This window comes from Pantherophis guttatus, chromosome 2 (genome assembly GCF_059756535.1).
Source record: "Pantherophis guttatus breed Tessera chromosome 2, ASM5975653v1, whole genome shotgun sequence".
NCBI lineage: Eukaryota > Metazoa > Chordata > Lepidosauria > Squamata > Colubridae > Pantherophis > Pantherophis guttatus.
In genome coordinates, this window is record NC_142064.1 from 193,462,730 (window position 1) to 193,486,978 (window position 24,249).

Sequence of the window (24,249 nt, forward strand, 5' to 3'; positions counted from 1 at the left end):
ATCATTTGTGTTGTTTTTTCTGCACTCTTTCTAGAATCTCAACATTTTTTAATATTATGGTGACCAGAACTGGATGCAGTACTACACGTGTGGTCTTACTATGGCTTTGTAAAGCGGTACTAGAACTTCATGTGATCTTGATTCTATCCCTCTATTAATGCAACCCAGGTTTGCATTGACATTTTGGTTGCTGTCCCAGTTAGCTCATATTTAAATGATTGTCCACTAGGACTCCAAGATGCCTCATACAATTATTGGTATTAAACTAAGTCTCACCTACTTTGTACTTATACAGTTGGCTTTTCTTGCTTAATTGTATAGATGAATAAAAGCGGCTAGGAAGACTCCTAAATCTGTCTTGCTTTAACAGAACAAGCCTGCGATAATAATTTCTGATATTTTTTTCTTAAATGATGACCTAATTATAAATAGATTTTGGATACTGTTGTTTACATTTAGCCAATACATGACAAAGTTATACTATGGAGCCAGTGGCTGGGCTGATTTGTACAATCAAAATCAATTGGCTGTATAGAGATTTAGGTTTACCATTACTCTGTCAAAAGTAGTGGACTTTTCAAACAATACTCTTGTAAATTGGAACTGTTTCTCAAAGAAATGACCTCAAAATTTTATAATCCACTGTGCATTATCTCTATTTAAAATGCATTTGATTTCAACTGCACATAGTTCTAATAATAAAAGGGGCAGCAACTTACAGCAGAAAAAAAATCACGGAAATAAGTTTCTTAAATTTTGTCCCTCAGACATGGCAGATCCTACAGTGAGGTAAATGAGACAGTCTGTTCAAGCTGGTTATGCTAGAGATAGGATAGTCAACAGGCTTATTTGATGATAAGAGTTTTTCATCAGGAAGTTTGCAGCAACTTAAGTTCCTCAGTTGTAGTATAATGTGAGATGTTGTCCTGTTTCCAAATTACAGTGTTAGCTGCCCCTTCATCCATTTTCTGAAATTGGTTCCTACCTGTTTCAGACAAAGAAATCCATGATCTCAGGAATGTATAATATGCGCATTTCCACTGAAGAATGTCTCCTGATTTTTCTTCATAGAAATAATATAATATTTTATATATATATATATATATATATATATATATATATATATATATATATATATATATATGTGTGTGTGTGTGTGTGTGTGTGTGTGTGTGTGTGTGTGTGTGTGTGTATATATATCCTTGTCACTTTCTTTTCCAGATCCAAAAGACAAGAATCCATTTTAATTCAAGCAGAAAAGTCATCATAGGAGAAAGAGCTAAGGAGTTTCTCCCACTATTGTGGTTCAGTGCAAATTGCAGCCTCTTGAACCTCATTTTCTTGGGTTGGTTTGCTTGCTTGCTAAGCAATTACCACCAATGACAAGTTCACTTGCTATTTAGCCTGCAGGCACCATAATAACGATGTGGAGACTCTGAAAACATGCTGCAAGAAACTTTTATAAACATCACTTACTGCTGACTTGAAGATAAACTTGCTTGACAGCTAAACTTTCTTCATGTGCAAGTTATACCAAATGTAACATGATTTATTAAAACATCACTTATTTAAGTGGGCTGCAAAGGAGTGGATCAAATGTTCTTTTATCTTAAAATTCTGTATCAAGAAATGTTTACAATCCTCCTGAACTGGCTCTTTCTTTATTTCTTTTTTCTATAAACAGCATCTTTTCCCAATTATCTGCTTAACTGTAATCTATAAAATCACTCCAGTTAAAGTAAACCATATGTATTTCATAAAAGTATGTATGTGTGACATATATAGGCTAGGTTCCTTGGCCAGCTTAAGTGTTCTATCCGTAAGGCCCAAGGGTGAAGAGAAAGCAATGGCTACTTGCCATTTTTCCATTCTCTGCGCCTGGACAAGCCTTAGAAAAATCTAACATCATGATGTAATGGAGACAAGGAAAGAACTCTATTAGTCTCGGCTTCCCAAATGTAAATTAAATAAATAAATAGCCATTTGGCTCCCCAAACTCAAACAGTGAGGTTGAAAAGACTTACATCATCGACACATCAGGAATGAAAGTTATTCGGAACTCAGCAAATTCTTCCCTAACTGAGATATTAAACGTGGAGGCTAAAGGTTGAGATGGGCTCTTTCCCCATAACTGGGATAGAATTCATGGCAATACCTCCTGCCATGTGCCCCTTAAAATGATGGTGGTATAATCCCCACTCTTTTGTCTAATTTCCTTGTTACAAACTCTTTGGTAATCAACTTTTTAAAATGCTGAAAAAAGAATTCTGAAGCAAAGATCTGAGTAAATTTCCTATCCATTTACCTGCTCTGATCAGTTTTTAATATTTCACAGTTTATTTGATCTACACGTTCCTTAATAACATCACAAAGAATACTAACGTAAGCACATTAAAAGTTTCTATATCATCTGATTTTAACAGGCTTCTCATAGAAGCCTATCAAAGTGATATTGCTACTCTCCGTAAATAGCTGCTGGGCATCCTGGTTTCCATGTCTTGGAGGATGGACAATGAGGAGACCCTGGAAAGTCCTTCAGGCAACATGAGACTGCATGAAGCCAATGTTGCTCACCCTTGAATAGTGAGTCCCACTTCTAGTGTAATGAGCCAGTTACAATGTGATTTCTATGGTATAATGAGGCTAATAGGACAGAGCTATTTAACAGAATCTGAATACAAGCTGTGAAAAAAGTGACTCAGAACTGTTTTTCATACTTATGACCATTGTAACATCCCCATGGTCATGTGATCAAAATTCAGATGCTTGGCAACTGATTGGTATTTAGGATGGTTACAAGACCACCTTTTGTGACTCTCTGACAAGCAAAGTCAATGGGAAAGTCAGATTCACTTAACAACTGGGTGACTGATTTAACAACTGCAGTGATTCATTTAACAAATGTGACCAGAAAGGTCATAAAATGGGGGCAAAACTCACTTAACAAATGTGTCACTTAGCAACAGAAATTTTGGGCTCAATTGTGGTCATAAATCAAGGGCTACCTGTAATCTGGTCAGGAACAAGTCCTGAGTCATGGTAGATGATGCACTCTTTCCTCTCAACTGATTGCAGCCAAGCCTACAATTCTGGGGTTTCCTTGTGGTCTCCCACCCAAGTACTAATCAAGTCCAATTCTGCTTAACTTTTTCCCAGATCATTTAATGTTGTCTAGGGCATCTACTATGGCAATTTGCTAAGAAGCATCCAAGGAAGACCAGCCACATGAAAGCAGTCAGTCTTCACATTTGGGTGTAAACATCTGTAAGATATGTGCAGTCAGTCATTATTATGTAGCATACGTGTGTCCGTGTCTTTCACAAACTACGATTACCTAAAACTGTTTTCTTAGGATAAACTGTCACATGAAACATTATGATCTAAAAACAGTTGCTTGATGGTTTGCTTCACTTTTTTTTTTATAAAAAGGGCATCTTTCTAGATCAAAAAACTACAGGATGATGTTTCCTATCTGAATGTATTCTTTATAGGATTGTAAATGGAATAAAATTACTCGGATACATAGTATATTCCTCACTCAGAAGATAAAGATAGTAACATTCGACAAGGTAAATGCAGATTTTAAAAAATGAGAATGAAACCAGAAGCATTTTAAAAAGTTTTTAATGAAACAAATAATTTAATCGATTAAGTAAACCAATTTTGACTAGAAAAGGCAGTCATTCAATAGAATAGGCATACTTACTTTCTCACTGTCTGAACATTAGCTGTAGTAAAAATATAGTTAAAATTTTTCTGTTTATTCTTTATTCTTTATTTTTTATTGACCAGGTGTGATTGGAAACACAAGGAATTTGTCTCACACAAGGAATTTGCATTTATTTTTTTCCATTTTTGAGAATATACCTTTAAAAAGTGATTATTTTGAGATGAATTTAACCATTAGTTAATCTAGTTCAGTGATGGCAAACCTTTTCGGCACCAAGTGCCGAAAAGGGAGTGTGTGCGTGCACTTGTCGGGGCTGCAACCTGGAAGAGCTGCCCAGGGCGCATGTGCACACCTGAAAATGAACTTCCGGTTTCAGCTACTGAACTTCTGGTTTCAGCCAGCTACTCTTCTGGGTTTCTGGTGTGCATGCACATGCGATGATCAGCTGGCCGGCGCGCATGCTCACGCAGGAAAACCGAAGACCAGCTCTTCTAGTTTCCAGCAGTGCTGCATGCAAAAATGCCAACTGATTGTCATGTGCACATCAGTGGTGGGTTTCAAAAATTTTTACTATTGGTTCTGTGGGTGTGGCTTGGTGGGCGTGGCATGGCTTGGTGGGCATGGCAGGGGAAGGATACTGTAAAATCTCCATTCCCTCCCCATTACAGGTTAAGGTTACTGCAAAATCCCCATTTCCTCCCAATCAGCTGGGACTTGGGAGGCAGAGAATAGATGGGGATGGGGCCAGTCAGAGGCGGTATTTACCAGTTCTCTGAACTACTCAAAATTTCTGCTACCGGTTCTCCAGAACCGGTCAGAACCTGCTGAAACCCAGAAGAAGAACGGGCGATGCCGCACATGCCAGGCAACATGCTCCACATGCCACTTTGGGCACGCGTGCCATAGGTTTGCCATCACGGATTTAGTTTATCATACTGGTTGACTAGCATGGACATTTATTAAGCTGAATAGGGTGGGATTGCCCTAGAATAATGATAAATCCCCATTTCAAAATCTAGAGAAATATTGTATTTAAATAAGTAAGCAACTCAGCCAGTCTGTAAGTTATTTTATATTGTCCAGACATAGGTTGATGTAATGGTTTTTATATCATAAAACTCTACCAAAGATCCTGTGTCTCCTCAACTTGCACATGAAAAGTTCGCTTTTTACAAGAAGGACATTTATCTGTTTACAAGCCCTCTGCTATAGTATTTACTGGTTGCAGTAAGTTTTCAGTAGATAAAGTTTGCAATAATACTGTGAACTATAATTATTTCATCATCAGGAAATATGGGTTATGCATGAGAAGCCTGTGGTTACATTTTACAAACTCACATCTCTGTCAAGTTAAAGACTTCTTCTGTTAGGTTCTGTGATACCTTTGGGAGAAATTCATTTCCTGATTTATAGTACAGCAGCTGTCATTTCTTGGCTGCTTAGTTTGAAAAGAAGTATAAATGCATTTTTGTGTTGATGTGTTATAGTCAATATTTCCAGTACATTTGCAGACAGAAAATATTGAACAAGGTATATTTCTGCAAACCATTTGAACAGTTATTATTTAATAGAACAAAAAGATTTTTAAAAATCTTTTGTAGCAAAAACAAGAATCTTATTGCACCTTAAAGACTAACACATTACCTCATATACCCATGAAATAATAAATGTCAGTCTTTAAATGCCATAAGATCCTTTGTGGTTTTAATTGTTTTTTTTTAAGCAAACAAACCCAACTCACTGAGCAACTGGCCAATTTATAGGGTTAGACATTTGCAGTTTGTGAATCTTAATCCTTGTTGTGACTTTGTGTCATTATACAGCATAATGACTAAACTGTACTTTTACCCCTTGTCTATCCTTATCTGAATTGCAGTTATTTTTTATTTCATGTTAAAGTCATTTAGATACGGGACTATGGGACAATATTCATCGCCTTGCCCTGGACTTCCTGAATTGAATTCCATTCATGGGGTTCTCCTGCAGGAAAAGAGGAAGGCAAATGGTTGTGTCCCCCTCCCCCGATTCAGAAGCGTTTTGAAAAGTTGCTCCAAAGGGATTTATTTTCAGTTCCTTTCCTATCATTGGAGAATATGAAATTAATCTTTCTCCCAGATGTTCCTCAACAGGTTGATCTTTGCCACACTTTGACTAGTTCACACATATTGCAGTCACTATCAGTTCAGGCCTATTGAGGTGCCATGCATAAACTTTTACAGCAAAGACTTATTCTTTTATGCACTTGATAATATGTAACTGTGATGGCCCATCAGTGGACTGTGCAGATTGTAGCTCATTCTGACAACGAGGAGGCTGGTGTGCTGCGCCAGCAGCCTGTGCAGCTGGTGCTCGAGTCGGACAGTGAGGAGGCTGGAGAAGATGTGGTGCCAGAGGCAGGGATTCAGCCAGGGCATTCAGAACCTCCAGAAGCTCCTTTAAGTGAAGAGGATGAAGAGGAGGAGCCTCTTCTCAATGGCTCCTCCGTGCTGAGCTGCCAAAAGGCAGGAGTGGCTCCTCAGGAGGAGGTCTCCTTGAGAGTAAGGCTTGGGGCTAATTGGCCACTCCCTTAGCCTATTTAAGAAGGAACACCACTTGCAACAAGCTGTAGAGAACAACTTTAGTTCACTCTCCTTCGTGTCTGCAAAACTGCTTCTGGGCTTTCTGCCAACTCTAGTAAGACTGTGATTACCTTATCTTAGAATTCTGGTAGGCTGTTAAGACAGTTCATTAACAGCCTTTGAATGATAAAGACTACATTATTTTGAGTAAAAGCTTTGTATAGAGTTTGTGTGTGCTGTGTTCTTTGGGGTCCATAGCTGGGGCAGAACAGTAACAGACATTGGCTAGAAGATCATGGCAAACTGCTACCATATTGTTGTCAATAAGACAACATGGGCATATCAAATGAAGTCATCAGGAGCTGAACTCAATTTACACAAATGGAAACTCTTTCTACTCTGAAGATGCCTGCAGTGTTTTCATTCATCGCCTTCTGCTTTCTCCTTATATTCCTTTAATGCAGCTTTTCATTCTCTTATCATCTAGCCGTCCCAAGTTTGCCCCGGTGGTTATTCTGTTTGAGTTGCAGTTTAAAGCATATTGATTTTTTAGGAATACGCTTCATTTTGTTGTAACAACTGCCTTCTTTATTTCATTACAGTTGTGTAATCTCATTTGCAGTCCCAGGGAACTGTAAAGCCAGAAACAAAGGCATTGACTAGGATGTACAGTAGAATCATCAGAATTGTATTAGGAAGACCCAGACTGAATTATGATCTCATGGACCGATCGAATGAGTCACTATTGTGTCTTCAGTTCCCCTTCCCTAAAATGGGAATAGTGACTTCCTTATGGATTAACAGTATTTTTTTTTTTTTAATTTGGTCTTGCAGTCACCATCTCATTTGGGTTGCAGACTCATGTTCTTTTAATGCCCGATGTAGGGAGTGGGGGAGGGGGGGGCAAGAGTCACCAGCTGAACTTCCCGGACAGATCAATTCTCCTGCCAGAGAAGTGGTACAAAGAGCATGGTATCCATGTATGGATTTCCTCCCACCCGCCTCCCTCCGGTCTTCCCGTTCTTGTTTCCCAACTCCCTGTTCAGCTTCAACCCCTCGGATAGCTTCAGGTGAAGGCGCAAGTCCTGCTTTCTCCGTCTCCCTCTTCATTCCTTACTTTGCCTGGCGGGCAAGGTTAGTCAGTTGGGTCGGGAAGTCAGCCGCGCCCAGTCCAGCCCCGTGCCGCCCAAATAGGGCCTGTTTCCCACCCACCCCTCTCAACCCGGTCCAGCCTCCTCGCTCACGCTCTTATTTAACGGCGGCTCTTTCCGTGCTTAGAGCCTGCTGTTTCCCCGTCCGGCGCTGCCCCATTGCTCGCCTGGGACTTGTAGAGTCCAGTCGCCGATCTCTCTCTCTCTCTCTCTCTCTCAGCTTCGGGACTCCTTCGCGATGCGCACCGGGCTGCTTTTCTCCTTGGCGCTGTCTCTGTGGCTCACCAATGCCTGGGCGGCCAGCCGAGCTCCTTACCAACAGATCTTGCAGCACAGCCGAATCCGGGGCAGGCATCAAGGGTAAGGCTACCGAGTAGGGAGACAACGAAGGGACCGGGAGTGCTCTGGCCGTGGGGCGAGACATTCGGTCCAACTCATGCCTCTTGCTTTCTTTGGGGGTGGGGGGGGGCGGACTTGGAAAGAGGCTCAGGACGGCTCTCTTGGAATGGATGGGATGGACGGGGGGCTCAGAAGCCAGAGTTTCGGGGGGGGGAGAGAGAGACAGAGAGAGACAGAGACAGAGACACACAGAGAAAGAGAGAGAGAGATTTTTCTAGGTTTAGTTGCCATTGATTTCCTAGAGGAAAGAGGAAGCTTTTTAGGGAACCAGGCATCCCCGATCGCCTTGTTCCTCCAGTTCAAGCAGCCAAATCCTTCAGTAGTTCAAAAATGCTCGATCTCTCCACACACTGTCTTTTTTTTTTTTTTTTTTTGCCAATGAGAGAAAAGCTAGCAAAGGGGCTTGATTGTTTGGAGAAGTCAAAGGTCACTGAGGAAACAAAGACTTTTTCTTTCTCAAATACTGTCCCTTCCCCAACAGACATGCCCCAAAATCACTCAAATGATGATATCCTTTATTGAACCAACCTGGTAACATGGATAGAAGTGGGGGAAAAAATTAGTGTCAAAGAGCTGATCCTGCCCAGAATGAAAGTCCAGTGTGGCTTTGAAAGTGTGCTGATTTTGAGACATAGTGCTTAACAGTAAGAAAGTAAATGCTGTCCCATGGATGTCTCATTGTCTGAGCCTGTGATCTTTTTTTTTTTTTAAAGGTATTCTTGTGTTCTAAGTAACACAACCAGTCAGACTTGGAAGTAAGATTTGTCTTGCACCAAAGGTTGCTTATAGCACAATGATTCCAGGGCTTTTCCTATTCCTGTCACTTTTAAAAACTTTTCTCAGAATACAGCACTGGTTTTGTTTTCCCTAGATGTGATGAATGGATCTTTGTTCAAATCTATGCACTGTGAATCACAAAAGCCTATCTCAGGGACAGACATCCTGGTCAACTTGAAGTCCTTCAAATATTTTTTTTGAAGACTATGAGTTAGAATAGAATAGAATAGAATTCTTTATTGGCCAAGTGTGATTGGACACACAAGGAATTTGTCTTGGGGCATATGCTTTCAGTGTACATAAAAGAAAAGATACATTGTCAAGAATCATAAGGTACAACACTTAATGATAATCATGGGGTACAAATAAGCAATCAGGAAACAATATCAATATAAATCATAAGGATACAAGCAACAAAGTTACAGTCATACAGTCATAAGTGGGAGGAGATGGGTGATAGGAACGATGAGAAGATTAATAGTAAAGTAGATTTAGTAACTAGTTAGCAGCAAAGGCTCATGAAACTTGTAATTCAAAAAAGTGTAGAAGGTCGTCTATCTTTGATTTATATGAAAACACAGTTCTTCGTGTAAAATATGTCAAATGGTTTGGTCCTGATGAAAGGATCTCTTCACTCATCTCCTAATGCATGTACGTGGATAAGTAAGAATAAAGATGATGTTTTCTACATTCCTTTTCCTTTTCTTCCCAATGCAAAGATTCAAAATGTTAGTAAGAATAAATCACTGCCAGATCCCTAACATGGATCCCCGGGGATGATGTTCTAGTGTCAAAACAGGCTTGAATTTCAACATTTTGCCCAAGGCTCTTTTCTTTTCATTGCATAGTTCAGTAATAGGTGTAGGGATGAGAAAAGATTCACCAACTGAACTTGTCTAACAGATCGACTATCCTGCCAGAAAAAAATGGTAGTAGGATGGCAACATCCTGATTATGCATTTGCAGTAATGGAAAGCACTTCTATTCGTTTAAGTCTTTCTTCTATAACTTCATGCAACCCTCTACATACTGATCCCACTAAGAACAGTGACAGGGTGTGTGTGTAACACTTGTGCATTTGCAGTCTGTTTTCCAATTGCTAACGTGCTTTTGAAAGCTCTCATCCCTCTACCATAAATAGAGAACTGCCTGATCTCCTGGAGAACTATTTGATTGCAATTCATATAACCTGGATGTCTTTGACTGCAGATGCTGGTAACTGTAAATCTATCATGCCTGCAGAGTTCCTATCTGGAAAACCCAGAGGGAGAATTACCGGTATGTCCCTTCCGTGTTCAATGATGCCATGGGACATGGACAGATCTTGGGAAATGGAGCCAAATAACTACTATCTTGGCTTCTGTTCCAGAGACAAGGCTGCCAATATTTGTAGTGTAGCTTCTGGAACTGAGAGATGGGTATTTCCTGTTGGTGTTACACTAGCATACTTGTCATTTCTTCCCAAATGCTACAATTTCTTTTTTATCCACTTCTTCCTCGAATACTCTACCACCATTGTTCCTTTCTCCCAGTCAGACTAATGGTGTATTTTGATTTTCTGTGCTTTGACAATACCTCTCTCCTCCCCCTCCTCCACCCCCCAGTTGGATTCCTTCCCATTTGATTTATCAGTGCAAAAATCACACACTGGAAAAAATTGGATAAAGGCACAGTTTTCTAACTGGCTACCAATGTTTGTGCCCTCCCATTGACTAACCATAGGAAGCACTAGCTCAGTGAATAGGAGGAGGAGGAGGATGGGTAGCGGCACAAAGTGTTAGGACATCCGTACAAAGGTGTGAAAGGATTTCCTGGAGGTGACTCATGGCTGGATGGAAGCATTCTGTGGCTGGAGCTCATCTTCCAACACTATAGGATGGAAAGTCTTTGTTTATACTTTCCCGATGGATTACTGAATTTAATGCCAATTTCAGAGGTGACTTGGCTCAATGTTTTTCCATTATCCACAGAGTATATTAATAACTGACTCTTTTTTAATTCCACAAGTCCTGTGAGAGGGTTAATGTTTAAAACAAAGCCTTGAGAAAGCTTTAAGAGAATCTGTATGGCCGAGTGAGGTCCTTGTTCAATAGAAGGCGTCTTTTGCCCCATAATAAAAAGAAAGCAGGTTTTCCTCCCCTCTTCTTCCTTTTAAAGTACCGTGTCTGTTCGAAAAGGCAGAAACAAGAAGGAGCAGTCTCAGAAGAGCAAGTCTTGGCCTTGGCCTTTTGGAGAGGACACAGGAATCCTTAAATCAAAAGCCAAACATGGTTATGGTTCAAATGTGCTTGATTGCCTCCCTTATCTTTCTCTGAGCAATGGGAAAAACATTGGAGATAAGGTGACAGTGATTTCCACAAGGTTGCCTTATGAGACAAATGTTTGGCTCATGGTACGAAGAATGCAATTGGGCAGATGACAGCTTCCTCACAAAACTAACTCTTTCTTTTACCCAATACTGCTCCTGCACAACATGTATGTATATATGTATGTATGTAAGTACGTATGTATGTATGCATGCATTTATTTATATCCTGCCACAATGCCAAAGAACTCTTCATGATTCACAGATATACAATACAATTAAACCAGGCATGGTCAGATTAAATTTTAAAGCATAATGTGTGTACATGTAAAACATGAACACTTCAACAAGCAGCAAACTAGAAACCTCAACCAAATTCCTTCCGGAAGAACTCCTTCCAGAAGAAAAGTAGATTTTAATCTACTTTTAGAAGGTAGTTAAATTGAGATAATAATATGATTTCCACTGGGGGAGGGAGGTATTCGAAGAACTTTGAACCCCCTCACCTCTCCTGATGCTTGGATGCCCACATATTATCAGCAAAATGTGAAACTCACTGATCAAGCACTCAGGCAGAACTCTTGATGCTGGTTCTCCCTTAATGGGAAGTTAAACAACCTAAATTAGGCACAAACTGCTCAAAACAATAAGAAAGAATTTTGCCTCTCTTATTGCATTTGCCCATGCTTGAGCCTATTCGCTTTCTGTCTTCTACTATCAATGCGCTAGGGCAAAGGTGTCAAACTCGCGACAACACGTCATCACATGATGTATCACAAATCCTCCCCCCTTCGCTAAAATGGGGGTGGGGGTGGCCAGTGCATGATGCATCCGGGCTGCGGGCCGTGAATTTGACATCCCTGCTCTAGGGTTTCCCAATCTTGACAACCTTAAGATGTGTAGACTTCAACTACCAGAATTTCCCAGCCAGATGATGCTGTTTCATCTCCTAGAGGCCCATGCTTAACCAAGAAGCTACTTGGAATTAGTCAAAGAGCACACTTATGGATTATTTTTATCAATGGCCCAAGTTACCATTGTCAGCAGTGAACCAGGCCCTCAGCAGCTTTGCCCAACAGCTGATTGGAGAAGTGCCCTACAGATCCACAATTCAAATTGCACCATTCAAATAGGTCCAACACGGCATAGGTCAACTAGCAAATGATATGAATATGGCAATGAGGTGATGGTAATACTCCTGCTATTCAGATCATACAACAAGTCTTCAATAGCAAGGAGAAGGTCTAACATATGTCTGCCCATAATAATGAGACAATCTCATTGTCTTCTGGCCCTTATTGGTTTAGTAGTCCAGAGAGGGACCCTGATGTGTAACATAGGTATATCAGCAGGAGCCCTAGCTTGTCTCTTTAGCCCTGCTTAAAACATAGACAGTCAAACCTTGTCACTTCAGAAGCAGTTGCTCTGGCCACAGATAAGGTCTCAAATCATTACCATTCCTTCTTTTTGAACCTGATCGCAAAGGTTGCACGTGACCGGTCAGATGGTATCTTTTATTGCAGATAAACTCAAGAAGTTTAACTCACAGGTCCTTTCTCAAGAGGCAACTGGACTTTCTTTGTTTTTCTTTGAAGGTGTTTTGCTTCTCATCCAAGAAGCTTTCTCGGAACTGAAGAAGCTTCTTGGATGAGAAGAAAAACATCTTCAAGTAAAAACAAAGAAAGTCCAGTTGCCTTTTGAAAAAGCACCTTTGTGACAACCATGACCTGGATGACTGAGAATCTCGATAGATATTAAGAAGTTTAAGATAGTTAGTTAGATTGGAAAGACAGAGCTCTGGTGGCTCAGCAGACTAATTAACATCCACTTACATCTGCTGCCTGCAATTACTGCAAGTTCAAATCTTGCCAGGCTCAAGGTTGACTCAGCCTTCCATCCTTTCTAAGGTAGTAAATTGAGGATCCAGTTTGTGGGGCAATAAGCTGACTTTGTATAAATATACAAAAGTATGAAGGCTATTGCTTAACGCATTGTAAGCCGCCCTGAGTCTCCGGAGAAGGGTGGCATATAAATCAATTTTTTTTAAAAAAAGTTTTCAAATCAGAGACCTTAGATTGTCCAGATGAAATTCCTGTGTGGCCTGAAAGTATGTTGACTTTGAGATATGATGTGTACTGCAGGAACATAAATTCTGGCACTATGGTTGAGACTGCTGATGGCTAACCTTTACATTCTGGTCCCATCATGGAATGTAGTGAATCTCTGCACTTAATCTCTGGTAATAATTAGGAGTTCTTGTACTTTGTATGCTTCCCCCTTACATTTTCCAGTCCATTTCCTGTCTATAGATTCAAAATCCCCATATTCATTTACGTTATGATGATAATCACCTTTGAATCCATGAGATGGATTTAAAATACCTTAAAATAGAAAACTCACAGTCTGCAAGACATCAGTTAGCATTACATAAGGAGTAAACACTCTTGCCTTACTTTCCAGGTATTTGGATTATGGCTAAAGAAATTCATTATATACAGGTTTATCTGCCTATCTTCATCCACCTTTTTTTTCAAGAATAATGCAGAGGTGGGTTTCAGCAGGTTCTGACCAGTTCTGGAGAATCAGTAGCAGAAATTTTGAGTAGTTCGGAGAACTGGTAAATGCCACCTCTGACTGGCCCCACCACCATCTATTTTCTGCCTCCTGAGTCCCAGCTGATCGAGAGGAAATGAGGATTTTGCAGTATCTTTCCCCTGCAACGCCCACCAAGCCATGCCACACCCACCAAGCCACACTCACAGAACTGGTACTAAAAAAATTTGAAACCCACCACTGGAAGAATGGCTTCCAAAAGTAGTTCTTAATCATTAGGCATCACTACTCTAATTCCTTCATTTCTAGACTCTTACAATATTGCAGAGACAAAAAGTATTCGCCAAGGTGGGCCATTGTCACAAATATTTCCAGATTTACTCCAAGGATTTTGCCTCTATAATAATAAAAATCGGAGCAGAACTTCAGTGTCTATGTGATAGTAGCCTCTATGTTAAACTAGAGAATGTGTTCTTTAACCTGCCAGTGTTTAACTATTTGGGCTACTATATTTTCTTTCTAGGAAGTCAGATGGATCCAGCTAATCCATTTTATCATTTGTATATTTCTGCACTATCAGAATTGTACAGCATTTCTTGGGTTTTTCCAATTATTATTATCCAAATTTGCAAGTCTGGCCAAACCACTGACTTGGCTTTCCCAGAAGGGTGTTCCCTTTCAGTGGGATTTCGGAGCTCAGTAACCTTTCTTCAACTTAAACAGGCACTTGCTTGTCAAACCAGATATTTAACACAAACATCGTGTATGTATACATTTGTATGTGTACACATAATCCTCACTGTCATCTTTATCATTAATTTTTGCCAAGTTTCCTATTTTAGTATGAGTTGCTTCCTTTTCTCTGGATAATTGACCACATGGTATTAAATTATTCTCAGTCACTCAAGATATACCATTTAGGTGGGAAGTAGAACTTAATAGTTAGGAATATACCATCCAATTGAGTTTGTCTTCGGGTAACTATATCAACAGTTTTGACAGGCCTTTCAAAAAGCTCATGGCTCTTCCAAAGATAATTCAGATATCTTTTTTAATTCATCCACCTTCTCTATTTCTCTTTCTCTTCTAGTCCTCTTAACTTTGATAACCTTAGTGATTATTTGTCCATTCATAGGCTTGTATCATCTGCCCAAATTATGTGAGTTTCTGCTCATTGCTGAGAGGTGCTGTTCTGAGACAGAGCTTGAAGACTTGGAGTTTATTGATTTTATACTTTAAAGTCAAAGGTATAAAGCTTTTATTTGATGCCAGAGAGAAAATGAAATCAAACAAACCAAAGGTCCATCAAACTATACATGTGTATCTGTGTTACTTGGCTTGTAAACAGGCCTGACACAAGATATGTTTGTTTCCTGTGGCAAAGCAGTAAGTGAAATCCAGATCTCTTAGTCACTTAAATTATTTTGGCATCTAAGGGACAAAGTCTCAAAACAACTGTGTCACCCATCACAGTGTAACAATATTATACAACCACAATAATTCTAGGTTGCTCTTCCTTGCCACCCAGAACCAGCTGTTTGAAGCAGCCATTCTATCTAATTTTATCAGCTGGCCTACCCTACATAGGAAAGAATCTCTGGTTTCATTCCCCCCTCCCTCTGAAATGTGTGTTCTTGTGAATCAAATGGAACAGATAGCATTGAAGTTCAAGATGCATGTTGAACTCAAAGATGAAACAAATCAAGTTGATATATGCCAAAGATAAAAGGCATTTAGAAGGCTTGGAATGTAATTCAAGCAAATTATGTTAATCCTTTCAATGGCCTGTTTATCTAAGAATTGCATTGAGATTTTTATCTAGTGAACTGTAGACAGAGTTGCTGGATCATAATTCTCACTCTTCCAAACAATGGAAGTGTTGAGATGATGTGAGTTATACTCCAACCTCCCAGAGTGTATTAGATTGTGGAAGGCTGCCCAACAAATTTATTGGTCTACTGTTGTGATATTATCTCCTTGCAAATGGAAACTAAGTCCCCCCTCCCCTTATTTAGCTTATAAAAACCATTCTAACTCAATGGTGGCTCGCGTCAATCTCTGTAGCATTTCCAGTTAAATATAGGACCAGATTCATAAGAAATGAATATGCCAATTTCTATGCTGTTTAGCTAATTTAGATTGACTGCTACAAGATCTGGAATGTCCACTAGTATTTTTTTAAAAGCAAAATTAGTATAATGACAATATTAGTAACTGGAATATCAGTTGCACAGAGTAGTTCATGGGTTTGTTCCTGGGTATGGTTAATTTCTTGAAATTTTTTAAAGAAGTTGAGGGTAGCCTGTTATCTTTCTCAACCTTACCTTTTGATGGAAGGCATCTTGGGAAAAATGATTGCCCAAGGCTAATGAAAGAGCTTGGCTGCTAAGTGATCATTTAATTGGGGACTCCCACATCCAAATCCAACTCTACGGAGTATCCACACCATCGGTTGATCTTCATTGGGAGATCACATAAAATACTGTACATTTCCAGCAGCATTTGATTTACATTCCCATTTCACAGTCAACCAGATTTTTAGATTGGAATTGATATTTTTGTTCCCCTATCAAGTGCTTCCCAAGGACCTACTGTAGGACAGGCAGATGTTGTTTAACCATCTCAGGCTGTAAGCTGTTCCAAGCAAAGCTGCCTTTTGCAATTGACTGATGCTGATTTTGTCAATTCCGATAGTGTTCAGATGGAATTACACTCAAGGCACTTATTAATATTGACAATATTTTTGCTTTCTTTTGCCAGAAGCATTCTGTTTCTTTTTGCAGATCTTTATATTTTTGCTTATTCTTATTATTAAATATTGAGTTAGTTGAGTTTCTCATGAGTTCATTTTCACTGTTTAATAGTAGAACTAGATAAAAAGATAATGTTGGAGCTGAAAGAGAATTGATAGTTTCCTATTCCTATTCTATTCTTTTCTATAGTTCTCTCCATGCCTACCTGTCTTATTATTTAGTGTAAGCTGAAACAGACTGTGAGAAATATATTATTGTTTTTCTTTCAAAAGTAGAGGTTGTTGGCCATAACTCATTACCATCTCGACATTTCCTTTATTTCTTCTTCTATACTACTTAATATATTGTTTTCTCTTGGTGCTACCACAATGGGAGCTAACTATGAATTCAGCTTTATATACTTTTATATTTATACCCAAAACATTTCAAGGAATATTGGCAGAGTAGCATATCAGTATGCATTGCGCTGTTACAGCATGATAACGTGTGCAAAAATATGGGTGAAGACTTTGACATTGTGTTAGGTCTCACAGGAGAATCCTGTCTGTTAGGAAATGTCAACTGGTGGGATCAAAGAAGAAAGCATTTTCTATTGTGACATCCACCCTTTGCGACAACATTCTCCTAAAGATCAGATTGGCTCCAAACCTAAAATCTTTTGCAAGGCTTTAGAGACATGACATTGCCACCCAGAATCGGGGACCAGATGTTCAATAAAGTCTGCATAGTTGTTGTGTGGAGTATTGATAGTTTTTAATATCTTGCTTGAATGCAGATTACATTATATGATTTGTTACATGGTTTTATATATTTGTATTGCTTTTAACTGCTGTAACTTGTCCAGAGTCATGAATTTGAGAGAAGAGGCTATATACCGTAAATCAAACAACCAGCCTTATCATCAAACCATGAAGCCTTATCATCAAGACATGACTTGAAATAGCTTTCCCAACCATGCACACATGAGACATCTTGAATCATGGTTGTAAGCAGTGGTGAAATCCATTTTTTTTACTACCGGTTCTGTGGGGGTGGCTTGGTGGGCGTGGTGGGGCTTGGTGGGCATGGCAGGGGAAGGATACTGCAAAATCTCCATTTTCACCCCACTCTGGGGCCAGCCAGAGGTTGTTTGCCGGTTCTCCAAACTGCTCAAAATTTCCACTACCAGTTCTCCAGAACCTGTCAGAACCTGCTGGATTTCATCCCTGGTTGTAAGAGTGTTCAGGCAGTATAGCCAATGATATTTGGTGGTACACTGTCTAGCTGCCTTGATAGAAAATATACTGTTCTAACTTAAGCATTTAAAATTATTGTTATGACTGTCAGAGGGGAAAATGTATTTTATTATTATTATTATTATTATTAATTCAGAGGAAGACAAGCCCTGATCTTGCTTTAATGTCAAGTCCCGGCTGAGTTTACAATAGTTATTTTATATTCTACCTCCTGGAAGTTCAACAACGACAACAATAATTTCTTTATTGTTTCTTAATCTTTGCAGTGTTTATTTCTGATGTATTCTCAAGACATGTTTGAATGCCAAGCTGTGAATGGAGAAACGCAAAATAATATTTCTCCTTTGATTTGTAGCCCCAATGTATGTGCTGTGCTGAAACTCATTGGAACCAACAAGAAATACATGCCAAGTTGCAAACTGTGGTACCAGAAGAAAATATGTGGAAAATCAACGTAAGTAAGGTTTAAGAAAAAGTTTTTCTTTTTGTGCTCAACAGGCATGCAAGTGAATAATGAAGTAAGGTTTTCTTCCCAACTTCTTCAGCCCCATGAGGGATATCTGCAAATCAATCTGAGGTCTGCCCTGGCAAATCCAACAAGCGTAGCCTAAAGCTTCCTGGGGAAAAAAATGGCCTTGATGCATACTCTTGGAAGGAAGAAGCAATCTGCACTCAGTTAGGAATTTATACAGGCTGGCTGACTGCCAGTCTTCTGCTAAAGTCTTCTAGTCTTCTGAGAAAGGTGTATCCTCCCCAAGGTCAGATAAATTTGGAATTTGAGGGATGAGATAAATATAAGTATCATGAAAGATCCAGAGAGCTAACTTGGCCTGAATAATTTATAGGTTGATCATCTATGATGATAAATATGTTTCTACGTAAGATGAAATCAACAGAAGTTAGAAAAGGGAAAATATGTCTTAAGGGAACTGGTGTCTTAGAGCAAAAACATATATGTGTTTTTACATCAATGGTTGCAAGTAAGTAGGGCTGGCAAAGCAGTGTGCCCAGGATAAAATTTTGCATATATATATATGCATATGTATGTATGTATGTATGTATGTATGTATGTATGTATGTATATATGTATGTAAAATTAATTGCAGTTCAGTAAAGTCAGTTTAGTGATACCAATTCTGCACTGATTTAATAATCTCTATTAATCAATTGAACATTTACAGTTTGCTGCTGGCAGTGTTTGGAGAGTTGTATAGACTATATTGACAACTCTGAAAGGTTTGAAGCTTTTGATTATGCCCTTCTGCATTTGAGATGGACTTTCATAATGAAGCCTCAGCACCATGGCATTATGGGGGTTTTGAATCCCAAAATAGAGTACTTTTCTCTGGAAAGAAATAGCAACCCTATTCCTTTTTATTTTTTTTCTAGATCAGAAGAGCTACAAGAGGAGTTTGATTGGGAACATACACTATCAAAGAATGTTTAAAAAATTGACAGTCTTATGATTTCCAATTTTCAGTGTAGAGACTAAGGGGCATAATCTTAATGTATAATAGATAAATGAGATCCATTACCAAAGCAACAAGGGAGAAAAACCTGAATTCAAAACAAGCAGAAAGTACACAGAAATGTCTCAGCTAGACATCTCCCTAATTCATATGGGTATTAGATGAGAAGGAGGTAGAGGCACAATCAAACTTACCAGATTCTGTTATTATAGCTACTCTCAATAAAAGAAGTGTTAACCTTCCTAGCCATGGTCTGGTCTTCGCGGTGAGGCTGTCACTCAGAAATGGTTTGCCAAAAATGTAAAGCGAGGCTTGACAAAATGTCCAGATGTAGCTTGGAAAGGACTGTTATTCGGTGGATCATAATTGATTAAACAATGACCCCACAAGTGCTTATTTATGGCTTTGTGCCAACCTGCAAGGAGATTTTGAAAAGATGTCCCATGGACTTAAGTTAGGTCCTGCCTTTCCATTATTTGAGCACAGAATTTGAAAGCAAGAGAGATGGTTGGCTTATCAAATTGGTAGCGGACAGAAAGTTGGCAAGGGTTATCAGTACTAGGCAATACATAATCAAAATTCAAATGATCTTGACAGGTCTAAACTAACAAGATGAAATTCAACAGAAATAAATTTTAAGTCCAACATTCAGCAACAAAAGGATAAAAAGCAGGTGGGATGGGTGAGAGCAAACTTGGCAAAAGTATACGTGAAAAGGATTTGAGTGCCTTGTTGTACCTTGAATGTGAGCCAGCATGGTAAAAAAAAAAAAAAAAGCAAATGCAATCATAGGCTATAGGAACAGAGTAAGACTGGTGAGATCATGAGAAGTAGATTCTCAGCTTTTAGTTACATTGTCAAACCCTTACCTTGAGTACTTAACTGATCATAGATATTACATTTGAAAAAGTACAATGAAAAATTGGTAATGTTCAGGGAAGTTGCTGTAAAGAGTGACTGAAGGAACCTTGGTATCTTTGGCCTGAAGAAAATATTAATAAGGGGTGGCTTGCATATTTTATGCAAAAGATGGAACCAACTGGATGGCAGAGATTTATGTAATTCTAGTGTCAATCTCTTTGCATTCACTCCTTATCCCCCCCCCCTTTCCATTTTTTTGCTTCACGATTTGATGGGGTTTTTTTCCCTGTGAAACACCAGCAATGACACGAATGACACAAATATAAAGACATCCTAAACAACTGAGACATTCACAGAATGTTTTATTCTAAGAATAAATTTTTTTTGATACATCTGTTTTATAAAAAGTAGACATTCAAGAATGTTGTATTTAAATACCATCTTGAAAAAATGGAATAACTCTTGTAATTGATAATGTTACTGGAACATGACCAAATTCAGCAGCAGCATCTTTTTTCCAATTATTAACCAATTCAACATGATCCACAGCCAACGTAAAAAGATATTAAAAAATCTATATGTCTGGAAAATCCTTACTTGGGCCATAACAGTTAATAATAACAGTACATTTATTAAAGCACTTAATCACCAATATATTAAAAAACATTTCTGGACCACTTATTTCTTGTTCCACCACCAATTTTAAGCAGTTGTTAATCAAAATTGCTACCCTCTAGCAGAGTTTTAGTTTCCATTTATATATACTGATCTCCTAGGCAAGAAATCTTTCTCTTACAGAACAAAAATGTAAGGATTTTTTTTTTAAAAAAATAACTAGTTATGAGTTTTAGTTAAGTATTAAGAATTGATACATATGATATATAGCCATAACAATAGCACTTAGACTTATATACTCAGTGTTTTACAGCCCTCTCTAGGCGGTTTACAGAGTGACCATATTGCTCCCAGCAATCTGGACCCTAATTTTACCAACCTCAGAAGGATGGAAGGCTGAGTCAACCTTAAACCAGTCAGGACTGAAAGCCTGACAAAGTGAGCAGAATTAGCCTGCAACACTGCATTCTAACCACTGTGCCACCATAGCTCATTATATATGGTTTATGAATGGTAAAAACTTTTTAACCGAAGATGAAGATGACTGTAAACCAGTGTTTCTCAACCTTGACAGCCTGAAGATGTGTGGACTTCAACTCCCAGAATTCCCCAGCCAGCATGCTGGGTAAATCCACCCATCTTCAAATTGTGAAGGTTGAGAAACACTGCTGTAAACCATTGGGAGACTTCAGTGGTAGTAATATACTAAGTTTGGACATACAGACAGAGATGACAGACAGCTAAAAGCTTTGGGCACTGAAATGGGAGATACTTAAATAGAACTAATTATTCAGAAGAATGATGGGTTCATCTTTTATTTTAAGATGGACATGGACTACCATCTATTAGGGATGCTTTATTTTGTAGTCTTCCATATTGTTGGCTGAAACAGCTCCTTCCATAGAAGCTATAATGCTATGTGCAATTGCTCCTTTCCTGAGGTCTTTCTGTCTTATGCATGTACTACTGTATCAAGATCAAATAAATCTTTCAACATTCATAGACAATGTACAATAAATAAAGTCCTGAGAAATTAGTAAAAATACTCATGCCAAGTTATCAAAGGACAAAATAGCTGTAAGATCCACAGCTTTCAATCCTATCTAAAGCAAGTCCAAACATGACTAGCTTATGACACTTGTAACAGGCTAGCAGACTCAGATTAAAGCAAGTTTTGCAAGATAGATTTTCATATTCTACATTCATGATATCTATAATTAAAATATATATGTTGAAAAGAATACATACATGATAAAACATGTAAACAATATATAGAAGCGATTGGATTGTTATTCTATTTTAAGCACAGATGTAGGTTTTTCTTACTTCCTTGTGCTCATCTTTACTAGAAAACCACATTTGTGCGAGGAGTACAAACCATTCTCTGATTTCAACAACAAAAGGACATTGTACAAAAGTCTCTGAAGGTCCTTGATATCTCCCAAAAAGGAGATATAACTCACCATCTGGAAGGAACAGGTAGAAATAAAGGCAATAGAAAAAGCAAAGGAAGCTTTTCTAACTCATTCCTATATTATGTCATAAACCATTTTTCAGACTACTATGACAATAGTTACTATAATTCCTTTTTAAAATTGGTCGCAAATTTAGGAAGGATTTTTGGAAGTGGTTTGCCATTGCCTCTTTCCTGGGGCTAAGGGAGAATGACCGGCCAAAAATCACCCGGCTGGTTTTGTGCCAAAGGCAAGGCTAGAACTCACTGTCTTCTGGGATTTCTAGCCGATGCCTTAACCATTACAACAAACTGACTCTCCTCATGATCCCTTTAAAAGTATGCTAATTATTCCTTATCATTTGAACCTTTCCATTGACATCCTTCAGTCTCAAGAGACTATGGTATCGTGCTCTGGGAAGAGGTCCTAAAACAGCATCTAGTGTGACTAAAATGCCCAATTCGAGAGTGGCAATCCCTTCCACACTGAGGGCAGATACATCCTGTCCCCTGCCCAGCCCCCAGATTTCGCTGGTTCCGGGACTGCCTCTTTGCCTCAGCCTGCTGAACAAGTGTCTCTTCGAATTGGAGAAGGCCATGCATGGCCATTTGAACCTACTATTGCCCAAAAAAGATTCTTTCCTGATTGTAAAAAAAATCTGATTGTGGATTTCCAGTCTCAAAATATTAGATTGATTTCTTTCTTCCTGAATTTTACAGAGATAATTTTTTCCATCTCTATGACTTTTTCAACTACAATGGAACACAATGTTATAAAAAAGTAAAGTATTATATTAATAATTATTAATAGGAATTGCCAATAGCAAAAGTGTACCAAGGGACTTAATGGGAGAGGATGTGAATATTATGCTGTTAGAATTGTTCTGGTTTTCTTCTTAGTGTTTTTAGGGTGTCAGATGGAGAGATATTTTTAATCCTACATTTGTCAAGCTTCTGGCATCAGGTTTCTAGAAATTTCAAAGCTTCTGACATTTGATTTACTGATATCTAAATCCCTACTAAATTCCACTTCCTTGCTGTATTTGCAGTGACTGGTAATTCTCTTAGCTTAATTCAAATAGAATTTAACTCACTTGGTTTTTGAAAAGGCATAAATCATGTATGGGTCCCTCAGGAAGGATTGAAAATCCAAAGTCACTCTTTGAAAAAAGTAGAGCACTTCGGATTTAAAAATTAGGGTCCAGTTAATGCTGCTTGATTGCTTTGTTTTTAGTGAACTAATTCTTCAAAACAAAAAGGAAGAAACCTTATCCCAAATATTAGAATGTAATTAATTATTTGGTAGGTGATGTATTTGTTTTTACCTAAAAATTGCAATCCTCATTTCTGAAATATAGTCTTTCACTACCTTCATTTTGCTCTAATACAAAAAGCTGACTTCAGTATCCAGAGATTAAAATATGTGGTCTTCTGTTTAAGTCCCCGTTGAGTCAAGTGCTGCTTCATTGGCACAAATATAACTGATATAATTAGAAATGTTTGCCACCATGAGGCTACCTTCCCAGTTTTGTATGAGGGAAAACTAAATCTGATTATAAAATGTTAACATAGAAGCAGTTTTAACCTCTGCAAAGGAGAATTTATATTTATGGTGAAGATTAAAGCATAGGCCATATAATAAGTTACATATAAGAAAAGTGGGTTCAAATCTCTTCTGCCACAAAGCACTTTAACTGCCATTAGTTAACCTAGCTTGAAGAACTGCCACAATAATAAAATAAGGGATATTATTTACAAAATGTTCTTGGACTGTGATAGAAAAGGAAGCTACAGTAAATGTACAAATGGCCTTTAGGCCATTTCCCAAAATATTGTGTTTCCAAGGCAAAGATAGAACTATAATGTTCGTTCATAACATCAAAGGAAGATGAGCTGATTTTGTTCTTCTTCCAAACCTTTGATTTGCTGGACGATAATGTCATTGCATTTCTCCCTTCTATTACCAGATGTTGTGCTTTTTCTTTAGCCCATAGACCTGAGGAAACCTGAGGGGTAAATGTCATGATACTGTCTGATTATAAAATTTCCCACAAACCTATGTGTCCTCTGGTTCACTTGACAGTTCAGAGTTATCTCTGGTGTGTTTTGATTTTGTAAGGTGAGCAATGATTTTGCTATTTGAAGGTTTTCTCAGAGTTCTTTGATGCTCAGCCATCATTTGTCTTTCACTGATAAAGGTCTACTAGTTGCTGTAGTCTTGTGCTCGTATAAATGCCATCAGTAATGGAAAATAATTGAGCTTTCCTTTGTTCCACATTCCTTCTTTCTTGCCTGAACAACTCTTTCCTTGCGCTGGTTGTTATTATGCCTGAAGTTATGCTAAATCAGTTTGAAAAGGAATCCTTGAGTTTTATGAATTCAATGGATTAGACTGATATGGGGGGGGGGGGACATAGCAATTATTTTTACTCAGGGGCTGTTTTTGGTTT

The 24,249-nt window shown here is 38.5% G+C and overlaps 1 protein-coding gene across 1 annotated transcript in view; it reads left to right on the forward strand.

The window, feature by feature from the left end:
- Positions 1–7,352: 7,352 nt before the first annotated feature.
- Positions 7,353–24,249, forward strand: part of TGFBI (transforming growth factor beta induced) — a 56,750-nt gene continuing 39,853 nt past the window's right edge. The window contains exons 1-2 of the mRNA XM_034403567.2: positions 7,353–7,739; positions 17,757–17,855. Coding sequence (XP_034259458.1) covers positions 7,618–7,739; positions 17,757–17,855 — 221 coding nt within the window. The 5' untranslated portion in view covers positions 7,353–7,617. The remainder of the gene's footprint in view (positions 7,740–17,756; positions 17,856–24,249) is intronic.